At 47.2% G+C, this 3,270-nt stretch overlaps 1 protein-coding gene across 1 annotated transcript; it reads right to left on the bottom strand.

The window, feature by feature from the left end:
- Window positions 1-613: 613 nt before the first annotated feature.
- Window positions 614-1,387, bottom strand: LOC136418937 (uncharacterized). The gene has a single exon (XM_066405142.1). It carries the CDS (start codon window positions 1,385-1,387, stop codon window positions 614-616), a length of 774 nt encoding a protein of 257 aa, XP_066261239.1.
- Between the last annotated feature and the right edge of the window lie 1,883 nt (window positions 1,388-3,270).

Here is a 3,270-nt window from a genome sequence, read left to right on the forward strand (position 1 = left end):
GGGGCTAGGCGTCTGGCTTTGCTAGAAATGGGAGGGCCGTTGGTGAGGATAGTGTGAGCGGCGCTATGTTTAACGTCGCTTGGGACTGGAGAAAATGTGGTGAGCTTTGGGAATTGTTGCAGGATATCGGAGTACTTGCAGGAAGAAGGAATAGTGTGAACCGAATAGGTGCTGAGGTATTCAGCTTTGCCTTTGTAATATACATTAGTTTTTTCGTCTATTACCCTGTTGTGCCTCAAATCGAGCAAGATGCCAAAATGGTGAAGGAAGTCGGCCCCTACAATGGCATGGTCGATGCGAGCGATTATGAATTCCCACGTAAATGATCTACGTAACCCTAAACTAATCGTTAACCGTTTGGTACCGTAGGTGGGTATTCGGGTATTGTTCGCTGCATATAAAGCCTGCTGGGATTGGCCTTGTTGATCCCTGATTGATTTGGGCAACAAGGATACGTCCGCCCCAGAGTCGATTAGAAAAACTAATCCTGTTACAGGATCCCTAATCATTAACCTACGACTGACTAGACTTACGTTACTTGAAAGTGTTAGTGATTGATCTGGATGACGATTTGGTTGCCCCACGTCGCTGGTCACCTCAGGTGACGCGGGTTCTAGTTTTCCCCCTTGTAGGTGCACGGTTGTACACACTTCTTAGCTTTTGCTTTGAAGGTTGAGTGATACCAACAGTGTCCTGTTTCACTTGGTCCTCGATTGGGTGTCTTGGACCTGCTCCTGGGTCTCCTCCGTACTTTTAATTCCTCTATTTGCCTAGAGAGATGTTGTATAGCCTCCACAATAGCGTTCGTGCTTGAGTCCTGGCTGGTCCGTTTAGCCTCAAGAACGTGGGGCTGCTCAATTTCGGCTATCCTGTCAGCCAAGTTTGCCAATTCATCTAGGGGTATGTTGCTGGTGGTCAAGATAGCCTGAACAGACTGTGGTAATTTCTGTAACCACAGGGTTCTCAGCCAGTCAGATGGTTCTGACACAGAACCTAGTCTCATCATTTCATTGAGCAGATGAGAGGGTTTTTTATCGCCCAATTCTGCTTGTGAGAGTAATCTCTTGAGCTTCTTCTCCTTCGAATCAGTATATAACGTAATCAACTTTTGCTTGATAGCCTCATACTTGTCACTGGTAGGTGGGCTTCTCATAAAACTTATCACCTGAGTCACAACTTCGTGGTCGAGGGCTGCGATTACGTGATGATACTTCGTCGTGTCGCTGGTAATATGAGCTAGGGCGAATTGGGTTTCTAACTGCCAGAACCATGCCTCGGGTTCCGCCTTCCAAAACGGCGGGGCTCGTAGAGTCACCCTGTCCACATGTGCGGAAGAGGCTGCGGCATCGGACACAGCGGTAGTGCCGGTGCCCTTGTCCATCGACATGTTTTGCCAAGGCTAATTTCCGGGGTTCTGGGTCTGCGTGGGGCGCCTATCACGTCGGGGTCACCAATGTCCTGGTTGTCTACGTGGGGTTTTCAGATCGGCTGTCTAGGAGTGGCTAGGGCGATCAAAACACACGACACAGGATCGTTCACTTATTTTATAACGAAAATAAATATATTGAAATAATAAAGATAACTGACTAAATCAATCAGAATAGTAAGCGTTCAGCAGCGACGTGTATAGCACGAAGGTCGGGTCAAGAGTCTGAGGAAGAAGAGAGCTTCCACAGGGCTGTTGCTCCTTTTAAAGGCAACCAACCCTTTCTATACTTCCGGGTACTGTCACCTATCCAGTGTCGCTCGAGTGAGTGTCACTCGTCGGTGCATGTTCCCGGAATCCATAGCTGTAGAGTAAGTAATCCATTACAGTTGTCCTGGTTGTCTACGTGGGGTTTTCAGATCGGCTGTCTAGGAGTGGCTAGGGCGATCAAAACACACGACACAGGATCGTTCACTTATTTTATAACGAAAATAAATATATTGAAATAATAAAGATAACTGTCTAAATCAATCAGAATAGTAAGCGTTCAGCAGCGACGTGTATAGCACGAAGGTCGGGTCAAGAGTCTGAGGAAGAAGAGAAGAGGGGTTCCACAGGGCTGTTGCTCCTTTTAAAGGCAACCAACCCTTTCTACACTTCCGGGTACTGTCACCTGTCCAGTGTCGCTCGAGTGAGTGTCACTCGTCGGTGCATGTTCCCGGAATCCATAGCTGTAGAGTACGTAATCCATTACAGTGCTGCTGTCTCCGCCACAATACTCCCCTCCCAGATACGGAGTACCGCCTTACATAACCCCAAAATACAAAATGTCACTTATAACTAGGATGCCTAAAGCTATTACAAATTTTTACATTTGGAAGTTCAACAGGCATACATAGCGAAAATCTAGCACAAGTTGAATCGTACCCGCTTCTGACTTGGGTTGTGAATAGGGTCCGATTGGGCATAAGAATGATCATGGGAGGTAGGGTCTTGACTTAGGATAAATGCTGGTTTGAGTCGGTCTTTGGAGATATTGACTTCCCGATGGTTGATTGAAATCGAGAAATATTTTTCAGCTCGTCTAACAATAGGGAAGGGACCTTCGTATGGGGGTTGTAGTGGCTTCCTGACTGCGTCGTTACGAACGAAAACATGCGTGCAGTTGTTGATTTCTGGAGCCACAAAGATCTTCCTTTTGCTATGGTGTTTGCTGGGCACTGGTTGTAAAAGTTGCATCCTCTGCTTCAATTGGGAAACGAATGAAGTGGGATCTGTGGAGGACGGAGCGGACTCAAAAAATTCTCCTGGAAGACGCAGGGGGGTGCCATACAGCATCTCTGCTGGCGAGACACCAATTTCGTCTCTCAAGGTGGCGTGTAAACCCATCAGGATGGTAGGCAGGACTTCAGTCCAGCGTTCAGTTGCATAGGCCATTATTGCTGCCTTGAGAGTACGGTGCCACCTTTCCACCTTACCATTGGTCATAGGATGGTATGGGGTGGAACGGGCTCGTGAGCAACCTAGAAGTATGGACAATGCTGCAAAGAGAGAACTTTCGAATTGACGACCTTGGTCGGTGATGATCTTGCGGGGTGTACCAAATCTACAGATCCAATTGTTGTAGAATGTGCTGGCAACCGTGTCGGTCGACATATCTTTCATGGGGAATGCCTCGGCCCAGCATGAAAATCGATCGATACAAGTGAGACAATATACGAAACCATTAGAAGGGGGTAGTGGACCAATTATGTCAATGTTAATGTCTTGGAACCTAGCATCGGGAGTTTGGAATTGTTTCAATGGGGTGACAGTGTGTTTGTGGATTTTAGCCTTCTGACAAT

Source organism: Euwallacea similis, unplaced genomic scaffold, assembly GCF_039881205.1.
Source record: "Euwallacea similis isolate ESF13 unplaced genomic scaffold, ESF131.1 scaffold_49, whole genome shotgun sequence".
Taxonomy (NCBI): domain Eukaryota; kingdom Metazoa; phylum Arthropoda; class Insecta; order Coleoptera; family Curculionidae; genus Euwallacea; species Euwallacea similis.